The sequence below is a fragment of the Arctopsyche grandis genome, chromosome 5 (genome assembly GCF_051622035.1).
Source record: "Arctopsyche grandis isolate Sample6627 chromosome 5, ASM5162203v2, whole genome shotgun sequence".
NCBI classification, from domain to species: Eukaryota; Metazoa; Arthropoda; class Insecta; order Trichoptera; family Hydropsychidae; genus Arctopsyche; species Arctopsyche grandis.
The window spans coordinates 21334859-21349126 of record NC_135359.1 but is presented as its reverse complement, the minus strand read 5'-3'; the positions used below and the strand labels follow the sequence as shown (position 1 = coordinate 21349126).

The following is a 14268-nucleotide window of genomic DNA, read 5'->3' as shown; positions in this document are numbered from 1 at the left end:
AGTGCAAATTCCCATTTTGTGACATGTTTACGAAACTGCTGAATTTGTTATTTAGAAATCGGCGTTCGTAACGTTTTCTAGATTTCTTTGTAATGCGAAACCGGATGACGATCGGAAAATTAGGCATACAATTCAATTCATTTTACATGCATGCAAACAATGTATGTATTTACATTAATTTTATTTGACCGATATTTGTCATTGAAGTATCGTACGTAATTCCACTTCAATTTATTCAAATACTTATGCAATCGCTTAATATGTATATCAACCCCAGTATGCGTAATTTTAGAATTCAGGTCGTATTCGAAACGACCATTTCCAACAATCGATAATTTTACGTGAAATACTTCATTTACGTCATTATTGTGAAGGAAAAGCGGAGATAGTACTATCTAATGATATAAATTTGTATGAATGTGAATGAAATGTAAAATTTCAATTGAATAACAATATGTTTAATAGTATGTTATTAATTTTAGCTGTAGGGATATGAATCACATTCTTGTATAACTATGTTTCATAATGGATGAAGTAAAAATGTATGAGTCGAATAGGACTGGACTTATTTAAATATTAACTGCGATCAATATCTTTATGATGGACAAGGTTTTAGAGCCCAGTTGTAGTATTTATAAAATTCATTTTTAGTGCAATACTATTGATTGTGTTTTTTTTTAGAAAATTTGAATCAAAATTATTTATGATGGTAATCTCATAATCATAATTAAAAATATATACCGCACTGTCTCAAAAATAAGGCGATTCCAATTTTAAAGGCTCGTCTTCTGAATCAGCCTTTTGTAAACAGCTTTGACTCGATTAATTAGATGATCAAATTTCTAATAACATCACCATTAATGATATTTATCTTTAAAATATAGATTAAAAACAAGAAATAAAATTTTTAATTGCTAATTTATTGTTCAATGATAAGGCGTACCCATTTTTTGCGACTTCGGGACAATACGATTTTAGGAAATTCTCATTTTAACATCACTTAGCCCATTAGTTCTAATATCGTGATTCATTTGGGTTATTCAGGTAGTATCATAGATATACCCATAGATATATATATATATATATATATATATATATATATATATATATATATATATATATATATATATATATATATATATATATATGGGTAGTATTTATCTTATCATAGTAAAGGCATTTTTTTACACTATTTCGGATATCATTCGAGCACTTATTTTTCTAACAATTTCAAAACCTTCACTTCAATCTTTGAGCTACTTTGATCATACCCTCAACCATGTTCTTCGTTTCCTTGCATAAAACATTCTGCATACATTGGACTATTTTTTTTTGTTATTGTACACTATTTTTGTCAAAACACATCGACTTTAAACTTTCTTCTTTGGGCAAAGCGACATTTTTTTTATTTAAAAAACTCTTCTCAAAATGCACTGCATTCTAATTTAATTCTACTTTCTATCTCCTCTTCCTTCTGAACACTGATGGCTTACCCTAAATATGCATATGTAACTTGTATGAACTTAAAATTACATTAAAAATACTTCCTTTAAATCAAATGTGTATCCGAGTCAAAAACCATAACAAACGTACAACATCAACACACAATTCACGATGTTTTTATATGCGAATTTAATGCAAAATTTAAATTTTGGGGCTTTTTCTGGTCTTGCTCTTGGTGACATCTGTCCCCCCTACCCCCATATATACATAGCTACATTCATACCGCCTGGACATGAAATAACAAAAATAATAAAGCATTACATCTGTTCCGCGAGCAATGGAAACTATGAGTGAAGTAATATATATATATGATAGATAATGAGAACCTATAATGCAAATTTTATAAGATATAGTGTGAAAAAGAAAAAGTTATAGGCGTTTAAACAATTAAAATCTGACAAAGCGAGAGGGTGACAGAAAGGAAAATAAATACGGCAACTTACCATTAGACGCCAAGATGGTCAAAATTGTAGCATTTTTTAAACTTGTCTATTACGATTATTGTCCAACATCGTACTGTCGGATTTGATTTGAATATATATTGTTGACCAAACCGCCAAAAATGGCAAAGTTTCAAAACGATCGGAATTATGTAGGATATGAAATCCAAATGTTGTCAGACGAACGATGCAAACATAGAAGGGGTTTGTAATTATAATAAAAAAGTAAGAAGGAAAATGAAAAATGATGAAGTTTTAAGAAAATATGACAGGATATAATGCCTTCTATGTTTTCTATAAATCCCAAAATTGACATATTTGCCTTGTTTCCTTTTTCCGCACTTCTACGTTGTTGGGTCCGCTGTCTCCAGGCAAATTTGTTTCCCTTATCTATGTATGTATGTTCGCAATATGTAGGTATGTACATTAAAAAAAGGAATCCTAAACGTAACACAATTGAAGCTACCGCCCAAAAAATAGTGAAAGATTTATGAAATATATAGAGAATTGTGTTTACACGTCAGCCGAGTTAGCATTACGCAACGCGGTTTTGGACGAGAAGTAAACAGGCAAACGCAGACAGGTGTAGTAGGTTGGCAACCCCTGTCCCGGCCGTGTTGTGTCTCCCTACCCCCACCCCACCGGCAAACCGTTTGTTTACTAGCGAGTAGCACAGCGCGGCCGGTCTGTTTCTGTTTGTATACAGCGCACGCGCAGTGGGGGGGAGATACGGCGGGTTCGCAATTCCCCATTCAGTTGCCGCCGACTTACCGAGTGGCTTGCACGCGTTCCTGCAGCGGCGTGCAAAACCCACAAGCACCCCCACCACTACCAACACAAACAAACACAATCGGAATGCCGAGCAAACGGGACCCGTGTTTGCTGGCCAAGCCGGAGGTGCAGCACGACTTCCTGGCCCGAGACGTGGAAGAGCTGGTGTGCGAGATCAAAGAGAACTTGCGGCTCAAGGCGCGGCCCAGGCGGACGCAGGTGAGGGCGGCGCCCTACTCCACAGAGCGGCCGCCCCCCGCGCCCCCCACCGCCCCGGCGCCCCCCGAAGACCCCTACGAGATGCTGCAGCAGCTGCTCGACACCAACTGCCTAGTCGCCGAGGCCGTCCGTCGCCTGCGCGAGGGACTCTGCCCCAAAAGGCACTTCCTCTACGAAGACGAAGAGGAAACCCTCCTATACCCCCTCTCCTACTAAAACAAATGAAGACGAATAACAACAGCAAAAAAGACTGTCGTGAACCGCGTGTGAAGAAGACATTTACGAAGAAAAAAAATTACGCTTATTAATAAAAGAAAAAAAACCGTACGATTCTGAAAAGTTTGAAAAAAATCACAAAATTGTATGAATGTATTCCGTTGTTTGTTTGTTTATTATTATTTTTTAGTCGATTTAGTTTTGTTTTAAATTATTGTGAGTCCGCATGGCGGGGGCGGATGCGTGTGCGTCTTTCGGTGCGACCCTGTATATGTTTTTTGTGTCGCGTGACGTCATCGTCGGGGAGGTTTCGGCCGCCCTGGTGCGGCCTCCTTCTCGCCCGTCTGTCGCCGCGCGCCCATGTTTTAGTGCGCGCGTCGGTGGCCATTCCTAGCTCTATTATTAATTAATTATTGTAATTTTTATGTTTAAAAATTAAAAAAACCGATTGCCGTCACGCCACGTGATTGTAGTCAAAAAATCTTAAAAAAGTGATATAAATATAATTTGATTGATGAGAAACATGTGTTTTTATTCATTGTATGTACACACACGATTTCCAAACACTGACGATTGTGTCGACGTAAACACTACGGTGTCGCCCCCGGGCGGCGCGCCTGCGCAATGCGGCGCTTCAATAAATTACACACACAAAAAAAAAATCATTATTTTTTTTTTGCAAGCACAATTGATATTGCTCTGCATCTCAGCTGTGAACTCACTCACAACAATACCAACTGAACTAATAAAAAATAATCGAATTAAAAAGATCAGATTAAATTTTGTGCCAATGCGATATGTGAAAGTGATCAAATGTGCTCTTACGGGCACAGACGTCGACCGTGGCTCATAATTTAGCACAATACGTCCTTGTCTGAGCGTACGAATCGTCTGCGAATGCTTTTTGACACAATAAATGTGAGTTTTGTTTCAATTAGAAAACTTGGAGCGTTGACTCAGCGACGCAAACACTCAATGTTGATAAACATGCAACGTAAACACCGTTTGTTTATGTTTATTCGCTGTTTAAATTTTTCGCTGATTATGCAATGGTGGATTTTATTCTAGGGCCCGTTGTAGTAATTTTGGATTCGCGTAAAAGTACCGATCGTCGCATTTTTCGTGACCTCAAATTGGAGACAAAATGTCTCGGCCTACCCGCAACGGTTACCGGACGGACTGTAAAAAAGCCTTGAGACTTTCTCTAGACTTGTGAGAGAACTCGTTCACCAATGTGTACGACCAGACGCACACGTAAGCGTTTTATAAAATACACGACAAGAGATAACACGAACGACCCAAATTGCATCGAAGTTTCGCAAAATGGTCTACCGAACCCTGTTCATGCGTCATTTGTCTCTCGCAATCCGTAGGATGAATCAGAATGCATAGATGAATGCAAACTCGCACAAAGGATTAGATCATAAAACGAGCCGTGTACCCACATTCATTCACCGTTTTTAAATTCATATTATGATTTGAGGTCACTTTCGCGTGATTATAGAATCAAAACCGTTTTTTTTGTGTATAAAAATCTTACAGTTACACGTTCATTGAAGAATATATCATCATGGCCACGTTCAGACAATGATTTTTAACTCAACTGCACGCCGATTTGTCTTTAAAAAGTGATTGAATCCGAGGTAAACGTCTCTACCTACGCAAAAAGCTCTAATATTAATTTCATCGTATTATTTACAGATACCCTGGCATATTGAGTACAAACATAATATATTTTATATCGCTATTCTGTCTGTGTGTCTATCTGTCTGAGATAACGCTCGCCGCACTATAATAGTCGTTTCGATTAGACATACAGATTAACGTCACAGCTAAACCACTGCCAAAACGTATAAACGAATACAATAAAAAAAAAACTTATATATATACTATTTGCTACCAATGTTTCCTTTTGACAGAATTTACCGCTATCTATTGAAAATTTATTTAATTAATTAATAATTTTTTTATTGGTGTTTTATATTGTTTACATGTAGGTGAGTAGGTAGATTTTACCTTTTTTCATATTAAAGAATCAATATTAAATTACATATATTTAAAAGGTATTTGAAAAAAATTCGAACGCGTACAGATCGAAACACACATGGGACACATTTCTTTTAATTTTTTATTTATTTAATAACTTAATATGCCATCATTCATGCGATGATATTTCATCGGTTACAGCACTAGTTATACAATTGTAGATGTATTGTGAAATTTTATTTTATTTTATCATATCTATTCTACATATACAATACCTAGTTAAATGATCAAGCACATATGGTTCCTAAATATGAGAATGCTACCTTTGCATATTGATTATTTTAATTATAGAATGTGTACAGTGTGGAAAAGGGTGTCTTGTCGCTGGGAACTTGACTCAACCCTTTCATTTTTTTTTCATTCATTTCAACAAAACAACACTGGCTCAAAGCATGGCCCAACATCTGCGCAAAACGTACGACTTTATTATTCTTCTTCCAGGAATGTACATATAAGTCCAACAATATATTCCACAAAACATATGTTGTCTGCATACGTATTCATGAATGGCGGATGAATAATCTGATTTCCAACTACCTCTGTGTACTGCATTTCCTTTCAGGAAATGCCAGACGGTTAATAATATTGCAACCGGTTTATCACGCGTTCTCAAAAAACGCTCTTTGGACCTTTTATGATGTCATCGATCCCCAGACTCGGTGCATCGAAAATTTTGTCCATCAAAATCGGTTGGTTTTTAACCATGGAAGACGATTTGATGTCGAAGAGAGGCCGAGTAACAACCCAATAAACCCGTCTGGCTATTTGTCAATTTACACCAGGATTAGCATAACTGTCAGAGCAGCTGGTAGCTAGATTGATAACGAGCCTGATCGTCTGTATACATACATACATACAGATTTGATCTTTGATCAGAAGTCCTTGAAAAATTTTAGAAACTAGTTTGAACCAATTCGTAATGTCTGTGTTTTTTTTTGTATGCGATTTTTGGTAGGATCAAAGCTCTATTGTCCAGCTGCGTTTAGATTTCCCCTTCTATTATGTATCCTACAGATTTTTTTTTTTGATCAGGCTCGTTACAATGTGTACACAGGTTCAAGAACCCTAGTTAACTTTAACAAGGTCAATATATTTTGCGTCTACGTTGATTTCAATCAAGTTTGATCATTTGGACTCTGATGTCTTCGACATTTATGTCAAGAACACGATCAAAGTTCCATCCATTTTATAACGAGCTATTAAGTACACGTCAAAATTACTGAACAAATCACGGGATGTTACGTAGTCCAAACTTTCTCTATCGGAGACAGAATCTTTAAAGAACATATTGCAATCGACTAAGAACCTACTAAATACATACAATATATTATGTATTTTCATATTGCGGTTTTATTTTGTACTAAGCCTACTTGCGAACTCGTGATATTTGAGGGCGGGACTTCCTGCTACGTAATCTGCTCCGGTCGTTATTGATTTTTATTTGGCACAGGGCTTACCCAAGTTGTTAACGGCACGACAGTGCACGAACTTTCTTTTTCATTTTATGGAATGGTTCTTCATTGAGTCGAAAATATATTTTAATTATTTAATTGTTCTAAGAATACATACATATGCATATACATACATATCTACTGTCGATCAAATGTATACAATTCTTATTTTTGTACAAGCGTGATAAACATTTGAGCTTTTTGTGTTTTGCTTATTGTGTTGACATGCTCTAATGAGCAAGACAATATTAATTAATTGTTCTTATTGAGGAAGTACTGTAATACACATGCTATAAAGCGATTGTATAGTTTATATACTAACCTGCCTTAATTAACGAATATAATTTATATATATTTAGCCAGCAGCATGGCTTTAGCCTAGCATCGAGAGGTTGCTGGATTGAAAGGAATTTATTCCGAGTGTATTATCTGTAATGATGCTGGTCAGATAATTGTGACTCCAGGTCGAGCGTTTCCTATCATAGTTTGCCAATTTATCTGATTTCATTGTTGGAACGGTTCCTCCATTAAATTGGCTAAAAACCATCCTACCTACTATGTCACCACTGATCGAGTATGTACAAAAAAATTATGTACATGTCTAAACTTTTTTATTTGGGTCAAAAAATTACAGAAATTGTAGTGACGCTTCTTTATATGCAAATTAAATATACAGCTTTAACTGACTCATCAATGTTTTTCCTAGATTGAAAAGTCATCATATTATATTTCTTATAAACAAAGAAAATTTACATACATATGTACATATACTTTGAAAATTCGCACAAAAACTAAAATCTTGTTGGTTGCACTGCCCCAAAATATCTCAGCTCAGACCGGCAACTGCACGTAAACTACAGTACGAAAAGTATTCATTGGTACTTTCATATGCTCCGTAATGTGTACGTGGCACTGGTGGATCCACGGTGGTGGCATGAGGTCAATGACCAACACCCTAGAGTAATACATAATATTATACGTATAAATAATAATTAAAATTCGCATTCAGCGTTTAAAAATGCAATTCAAACGAGCCTTTTTGTTCTAAAAATTATAATTATTAAATCAGGGGTATGAGCCACTCTGCCACTCTGCCCTTCAAGTATAAAATGTTATCATGTGCATAATCAATGCAGCTGATCCATGATGCTTCGCTGGGAATTTCCGCTTTTTTTTTTTTAGTTGTAATATTAGCTTCACAAATTAATAAGTTTAAATGACAAGTACTTAATAATATAACTGAATACATATATTGAGTCCTATTTCTGAAAAAAAATAATATGTGTATTAAAAATGGTTGTGGCTATTTGCAGGTACTATATCTGCAAATTATTGGCTATTTGCAGGTACTATATCTGCGACAGACGCAAATCCTTCTGCGCATGCGCGTGAATTGTCACTGTCAGCGTGTTTACTGTTGAAATTTTGTTTTAAACCTCTTAAAATTTAGTTCGAACTCGTAAAGTGACACTGAGTAAAAAATATAATCCAAATAAGTTAATATTATTAATTGTTAGAAAATTATTATGATATACATACAACTTATAATACCTACATACAAGTAAAAGCCGCGAACTAGCCAAATTATATAAATCTATAATAATAACGTGCGAAATTTATTTGCCTCGTGTATAATGAACGATTGATTAAATAAGTCTAGCACACATTAAATGTAAGAAATTATAATCGGATTATAAGTTCATACGCATGCGCAGAAGGCTTTGTGCCTGTCGCAGATATATAATAGTACCTGCAAATAGCCAATAATTCGCAGATATAGTACCTGCAAATAGCCAATAAGCAAAACAGCAGTGGCCGACAAAATTTATTCATATTATACAGCAGTACATGTCATCGTAACCTTGGCCCATGCGGAAATATTCTTGCACGATGTGAAGTTATAGTAGTGAGTTTTACTAACTAAATAATATTAATATTTTTGGAAACGTCATACTGTTACAATATTGACTCGACGATACGACGCAAGCAATCTTCCGCCGTAACGTCGCGCTCTGTGATGTGTATGTAAGCCGATTTTGCCTAGCACTCGGCCAAAACTTGTCTAAACGTACGCTGCTGTGTAGTATGAATAGTATGTAGTCTTTTCCGTGGACTCCTGTTCCGGGCTTGATATTATGAAAATACTTTAATAATTACACATTCTAACTTATCTGTTTGCCTTTTATGTTTTATTAAGATTAATTTACTACTATTGTATTGGGTGATTCATGTAATGTGTAAGTTAAAATTGACCTTCTGATTCAGTAGCTGGTGGGTTGTGGTTGAAAGTCATGCACGTATTATGTACTAATGCGACATTCCTTCTACTGAGATGCAAGATAAAACGACTATTTCGGATCAACGCACTTGAATTTATTTGTTCTCACCTCCAATTTACTGGTCCTTAGAATCCGAAGTACCACAGTGACTTTGTGTTGACAATTTTTCAAACAAAACAAACAACGATAAAAACAAGTGTGTGAAAATCTTAGCGTTAGGTTTGATCGTGTGACTAATTTTCTGTTGACTAATTGCATCATTATCATTATTACTCACCAATTTTTCACATTCAAATTTCAAACGATTCTCAGTAACCGCTTTCCCTTTTTTTCAAATTGACTTTTTTATAATGATGATTCGGCCAATTCAATGATGTATACCAAATTCACTGTGAAATTAAATGGATATTATATATGTACATATGTAGACAAAGTGTAATATTGACAATAAGCATTTAAATGTCTTAACGAGTTAATTGCCATTTTTTATTGGCTTAAAACTCATTATTTTTTAAATGAATCGTTTATATATTCTTTTTCTTTATTTGCGGTAGTATTTCTGTGAAATTTAACGGCCAATCGTGGTGCATAAGTATGTACATATCTAGACATTTTCCCATACATAAACCGCATGTCGTCCATTTATATACAAAGCACATAGCCGATAAAGAATTTGATGAGTATTAAGAATGCACACGTGTATCGATCAAGCGTGTACTAATAGTAAAAATAATGGTTGAAGTTGAAACTACCTCTACATTTTTAATTCCATACAAAACGTCAGAAAAATTTGTAAAAAATTTGATAGCAATCCAAATCTGTTTATATTTATACTAGTGGTCTGGTGTACGCACTCGTGATACCGATTCAGAAATGATGAATCGACTAGCTGCGCATGCGTTATCATTTACACATTTTTAAATGTAGTTATGGTATTGGGCATCTTTTTGCACAAATGCTCCGCAATCCAAATATTTTTAAAAATATTCTTGGTTTTTAGAGTAAATTTTTTTACCTATTTGTCATATACATATGTACTTGTGTATATAAACATTAAATAATGGATCATATTCGGTAAAGGGAAAATTCCGCACATGGCGATATCACACAAGACCATCTTGCAACGAAAAATGCGAATACGGAATACACTCTGGCACTCGAATTCTCGTTAGAGAGATAGTTTGCGTGGGTGGCTCTCGGTGGGAGGAATTTTTGAGTGCCAGATATTCCGTGTTCGAGATTTTTGTGACTTGTGTGGTATCATCACCGAACTATCATATTCGTATATCGTATAAGAATTTTTTCAGTACATGTGCAATCATTTTAGTCAAAATATGGCATATTGAAAGTAATACGTATTAATTCAACCTAAAAACGGTTTAAATAATAAAAACTGAATATTATTCATTCGTTTGTTTTCTTTTTTATCGCTGCTAAAATGGCGGCCAGAATACTGCGTCTTTGAAACTAAATTCATTGGAGAAATTTTGCTAGGTTAGTAGCTTTTGTTCATTCTAATTTTATAAATGTTGATATTTCACATTCTGATTATAGTTTCGTGATTTTGTGCTCCCTATAAAAATATTTAAAATTTCGTTTTATTTATGCAAATAATACATGCGTATATTTTTCATGCACGTTAATGTTAGTCTGGAAATAGAATTCAAAGAAACCGCACGTATTGATGTGATTTCCTCGAAAACGATACGAATTAAAATTCGTCGATGTTGTGGCGATTAGGTGTTGCCAATCCTCGGAATCACATCGTTACTGGCAACACTTTTGTATACAAAACAAATAATATACGCGCTCCTACACGTTGTGCAACGAGCACACAATATTTACATATGCACATACGTTTAGAAAACAACCAACGAAAAGTCTACTGCATTTACATAATCCATTTTTACGTCTCTGTACACGTAATATTTACACATCAGATTTTAATGATGTACATATGTACCATCACTGAATTTTACTCTTCAAGTATAAAAACTTCGGATAATTGAAATGATTACGTAATAATATGCATACACTAGTACAAATTTAAATTTTGCATACGTACTTTGTAACTGAATATATTTATTACTTATAAATAAAAACTCTAGATCGAATCCAAACAATGTGTATTGAATCAAAACAACCTGTAATACTGAGTCATAATAATAATATACACGATACATGTATTATTATGACTCGGAAGAACAGGTACTTTTAATAAACAAGTGAAGATTTTTCCATTCACTATTGCGCTTTTCATGACAATTAATCGGACATCTCATATGTATCTTAGTCATGGGTTAAATACACATGTATTAATATATATACATATTATATATGTGTTTGCATAATACATAGAACACATGACACACCGTCGATTGTTACATATTGATTCAGTTTGCGACAGTTCGTTTATATTTATAGTAATTTTCACATTAGCAATTTTGCGGCACATCAAGGTTATTTTGTATTCAGACTCAGGTGTGCCATCATCGATGTACATACATACATATGCTAGAATCGTTAAATTTATATTTATTTTTGACTTTTTTGTAACATTTTGCATTTTTATTATGTATTTAACAGTGTATATGTTTGGTTAAATTTTCGATTAGATAAGTCACGTTTGGTTTCGTATCTATTTATCTGTAGACTTTGATTTGAGTGGTATCAGGCGCCATAAATATTTCGACATTACTGAAAAATTTCATTATTAGATCTTCTTTAGATCTTTAGAATTAAATGATTCGAAATTGGAGGATGAAGCAGACATTGAGATATGTTAAACGGATCACAATAACTGTGGCATATGATGCTAAAATACTAATAGCATGTTATTGAAATGTGAGAATATGGGACAATAGAGAGATTTAGTGCAAACTTGCAAAACTTTCTTTATCAGAAAATTATGTAAAATGGTGTATACTTATGTATATGTACATATGTATAGGGATGGAACATAACGTGTTATTAATAATCAAGTTCTCTATTGTTGCGTTCTGGTCGATGTCGTAGAACTTTCCCATCCTTAGAATGTTATGAAATTTGGGGAATGGAGTGGGAATGCAATGTTTTGACCTCTGTCTTTGACAATTTGATTTTATATTTCGTTTTTTCCATTATTTGGCTCGAATATGATAGGCATAAGCTCAAACCATTAATAGCGTCTGCTGGCTCATAGACAGAATTCTTCACATTCACATTAGTACACATTCAAATATTTTCGTAACGATTGAAGCATTATGTTACCCTTTTGGAGAAACTACATTGAAGTAATTTATTTGATGGAAATCACATCATCACCATCATCACTCACCATCCACCGCTGGATGACTGTCTCTCCAGCACGCTTCCACTCGTATCTGCTTTGCATAACTCTCATCCATCTCACCCCACACATTTTACTAATTTCGTCTACCCATTTACTCTGTTACATTACATTCATTCTACCACTTACTTTTGTCCACCTTTCGTTCATTTTAGCTACGTGACCCGCCCATTGCCATTTCAATATTTTTACTCTCTCCACTATACCCACTATCAGTGGCGGTGTAGATGCTGTATCTCTATCGCACAGTCAAAGCGATAGTGCTGGAGCTCCTATGAAACACTCCTCGCACACATGCAACTATGGAATGTGCGATAGAGATACATCATCTGACCAACCGTTACTCCCCTTGTCATACCTACGCATCCCGCTTTCCTCGTTATGCCGAGCATTCAGCGTTCCATACTTCTTTGTGTAGCATTGAAGAGATACATTTATGAAACAGCTAAATATATTTGAAAATAAAAATGAGCCTATTTTAAAAATTGCGCTGTATGTATGGTTTTTCCTTATTTGAATTTAACACGTGTTTTCCACATAATAAATATGTAACTATATACATATGTAGGTATAATAACGTGAAGCGATTTGTCTCTATATATTCAATCCATTTTTCAAGGAAAAGTTCATAGATAACAAAACAATAATATTATTGTTAGAACACGGGTAAATACAATGTTTTTCAAATGAAATACGCAAAACGTATGTATATGCACATATACAAAATTTTAAAACCATGCGTCATTATAATGAATGTTTATACAGATTTTATGGGTGTGTATTGTTGAAAGTATGGCATATACTTTACATTTAGATTTCAAGACCATGTAGGTTCATACATGTTGTTTTAAATAATACATAACTAATTTTCAAATATGCTAATTGACTATCTAATCAAAAATACGTGATGGTTTATTTTCTATTTTGGAAATGGACGAAGGTGTTAATCTTTGACACTAAAAGGTTTGTACGAATAGTCTAGGTTTCAAAATATACATACATATGTACATATATGTAAGTATTGTGTACATACATGTATGTATATTTAAATATTTATAGTGGCCTATCCATTCCGCTATCCTTCACATTCACAATATGTTGTGTTTAAAAAATCATCTTTTTCTCTGCTCAACAAACAATAATATTTTTCGTAATTTATTTTCACGTATGATGACCTTGGCGTTACAATTTTGCATTGATGATTACTTTATGGATATCTGTCCGGAATGAATTGATTCTAGTTAAATATCAATTACCCCATTAATTGCTACGGTTAGATAGTTTCGTTTCATTATTTGTAAACAATAAATATAGTAAGTCCACTTTGAACATTGCGTCACGTATCGATTACAGCTCGTGCGATTTCATCGGGGTGATGACTCGCCAAAATCGTAAGAATGACGCAAACGTCGTCACTATATACACATACACACTATATCCATGCGATTTTTGCGGTGTTTTTGTCAAAATAGACACACGCAGCATACTTAAATTACAATCGGTATTTTCAATTTCCATCATCAGCATCGTGAAATTAAACGCACGCGTGGAATGCGCCGACTTGCGCCGCCGAGAGGAGTATCGAATTTTCGGACACAACGTGCCAAAAAACGCGTTCACATCAATCGATTCGACCTCCAAAGTATCGTTACCCCCTCGTCTTCTGTGCACGCTTCCGATTTTGGATTTTCCTCGTAGTTTCGGCTTCCAATCGAGCGTTAAGAATTGCTCGTCTAGCTCGAAGTGGCGCGGGTCGGACTCGCATACATACAACCAACCAGCCGTCGTTTTTTTTTTGTCGACGGACACTGTTGTTGTTGTTGTCGGTATTGCCGGCGTCGTTACTGGATGAGGTGAAAAACCTGACGTGTTCGATTGTGGGTGTGTGTGTGTGTGCTCAACCAGGTGAACGGAACGGAACGGTCGTCGGTGGGTTCGCTTTGTGTGCTCATCTTGCAAGCAAAATGCGCGAGACGCTCCGGTAACAGCTGGAGAGGCAGTGGAAACGAGACCAA

General features: G+C 35.1%; 3 protein-coding genes across 3 annotated transcripts in view; 2 read left to right on the top strand and 1 right to left on the bottom strand.

Annotated features, from left to right (window-relative positions):
- LOC143911561 (pyrimidodiazepine synthase-like) overlaps positions 1 to 14268 on the bottom strand; it is a 155988-nt gene that overhangs the window by 31177 nt on the left and 110543 nt on the right. The gene's annotated exons all lie outside the window — the stretch shown is intronic.
- Dip-C (dipeptidase C) overlaps positions 1 to 14268 on the top strand; it is a 61819-nt gene that overhangs the window by 5256 nt on the left and 42295 nt on the right. The gene's annotated exons all lie outside the window — the stretch shown is intronic.
- Positions 1174 to 3887, top strand: LOC143911564 (uncharacterized). The gene has a single exon (XM_077430495.1). It carries the CDS (start codon positions 2799 to 2801, stop codon positions 3147 to 3149), a length of 351 nt encoding a protein of 116 aa, XP_077286621.1. The 5' UTR covers positions 1174 to 2798; the 3' UTR covers positions 3150 to 3887.

Coding starts and splice junctions, on each gene's coding strand:
- LOC143911564 (XM_077430495.1), top strand. CDS start 2,799: ATGCCGAGCAAACGGGACCCGTGTTTGCTGGCCAAGCCGGAGGTGCAG.